This window comes from Gekko japonicus, unplaced genomic scaffold (assembly GCF_001447785.1).
Source record: "Gekko japonicus isolate JY-2015 unplaced genomic scaffold, Gekko_japonicus_V1.1 scaffold3230, whole genome shotgun sequence".
Classification (NCBI taxonomy): Eukaryota; Metazoa; Chordata; class Lepidosauria; order Squamata; family Gekkonidae; genus Gekko; species Gekko japonicus.
The window spans coordinates 133027-134967 of record NW_015177112.1 but is presented as its reverse complement, the minus strand read 5'-3'; the positions used below and the strand labels follow the sequence as shown (position 1 = coordinate 134967).

General features: G+C 61.7%; 1 protein-coding gene across 1 annotated transcript in view; it reads left to right on the top strand.

Moving 5' to 3' along the window:
• The first annotated feature begins 1113 nt into the window (after positions 1-1113).
• The window catches only part of CCSAP (centriole, cilia and spindle associated protein), an 8062-nt gene continuing 7234 nt past the window's right edge, over positions 1114-1941 (top strand). The window contains exon 1 of the mRNA XM_015428308.1: positions 1114-1447. Coding sequence (XP_015283794.1) covers positions 1114-1447 — 334 coding nt within the window. The remainder of the gene's footprint in view (positions 1448-1941) is intronic.

Here is a 1941-nt window from a genome sequence, read left to right as displayed (position 1 = left end):
GGGAAGACAGCTCAGCAGTCCCCCATGGTTCCAGCTGCTGCTAGGGCCATAACTTTTAAAAGAGCCCCTAAGGACAGCTGGGGGAGCCAGAATGACCTCTCATGCGAGAGGTGGAATTTGCCTGTACGAGTCCAAGGCCACCACCCCAGGGCTCAGGGAGGCAAGGGAAAGTTTTGCCCTGCCCCTCCCCCATGTGTGAGCGTCACAGCTGCCGCGGAGAACAGCTGCGGCGGCCATAACTTTTTAAAGAACCCCTCCCGAGAGCGGGGGGAGCCAGAATGACCTCTCACGGGAGAGGTGGAATTTGCCCCTAGGAGTCCAAGGCCCCCATCCCGGCTCAGAGAGGCAAGGGAACGTTTAGCCCCTCCCCCCCCCGCACAAACGTTGCAGCTGCCACGGAGAAGGCCGCGGCCATAACTTTTTAAAGAGCCCCTCCTGAGAGCTGGGGGAGCCAGCTTGGTCTCTCCCATGGCCCTCTCACTGGAGAGGTGGAATTTGCCCCTAGGAGTCGGAGGGCACCACCCCAGGGCTCAGGGAGGCAAAGGAACGTTTCCCCCTGCTCCCCCTCCTAGCTGCCGGAGAACAGGGGCTGTGGCCATAACTTTGAGAGCTGGATAGAACGAAATGTACATAGGCCTGCAGAGAACTGCACCTTCTGCGATCGCGTGTATAAGGTGGTTTGCTGAACAACTGAGTTGGTGGGTGACTAAAAGTGTATGACTAAAGGCACTGCAGAAGGAGCATCACCCACGCAGACCTTTTTGAAAAAATTAAATCCCGGCGCGCGCGCACACACACCCCACCCCCACCCCAGAAAAGGTTACAGGGAATATTAACTGAAGCCGCAGTTCACCCCTTAGATTGGACCCAATAGCAAGGTGCCTTCTTTGATGTTTTAAAGAGCTTCAAAGGGCTCGCTTCTGACGTAACAACAGAACCCCTTGCTCGTTCGCTGATTGGCTGAAGAGGGAGGAGGCGGACGCAAGCGTCGCTGTTTGTGTTTAAACGTTCCAGCGGGAGGGTGGGGCGAAGAGCCCGGGGGAGGGCTGGGTCAGCCGGTGAGCGATTCCTGGTTCGAGGGCGACCCCGCGGGGCAGGTTTCATCGACCCGCCATGGTGCCAGCGCGATGCGTGAAGAGCGAGTACATGAAGCGCTACAAAGAGCCCAAATGGGAGGCTTGCGGCCCCTGCTACCAGGAGCTGCTGCGCTACCGCCTGAGTCGGCGCCTTCTGGAACAAGCGCACCGGCCCTGGTTTTGGGACGGCTGGGAGCAGGACAGCGCCAGCGCCAGCGGCGGGTCCCCATCGCCTCCGGGCACGTCGAGTCCCCCGGCGGCCCAGCAGCGGGAGGAGGAAGCGGCAGTGACGGCGGAAGTGCCCGGCGAGCCTCATCCTGGCAGGCTCGATGGAGTGGGGGAGACCTGTAGGGCCAGCCTGCGTGGATCCGGTACGCCCTTTCGCTTCTCCGGCAGGGGAGAGCCTGGGTGGTGGCTCGGGCTTTTGGCATGACCTTGAGCGCGGATCCCTAGCTGGCTGCTGCGGGAACGCGGAGGAGCGATGCGGTGGTGGTGGGGGTGGTGGTGAGATCCAGCTGGCAGGGCTCGGGCTGAGTCGTTGTGGAGCCAGAGGGAGGGGGAGGCGTCGACGTCCATCGGTCCCTGGTCGCCACTGGATGTTCATCTTTGAGAGGGGGGATTTCCCCCCCCCGGCTCTAAAAACATGGAACAGCTGGGGGAGGCTGCGTGTCCAGCTGTGCTCCTGTCTGTTGCTAAGAAGCGGGAGGGCGCAGGGACCCCGTAGGCGCTTCTTCGCCACCGATTTGGCGTCCGCCTCCAGCCGCCAAGTGTGCGGGGAAGCTGAGTCGCTGAAACCATCTGTCGGGCAGGGAACAGGCGAAGGCGGGTCTGCTCTTCTTTCTGGGAAACGCGAGGAGTCGCGCTG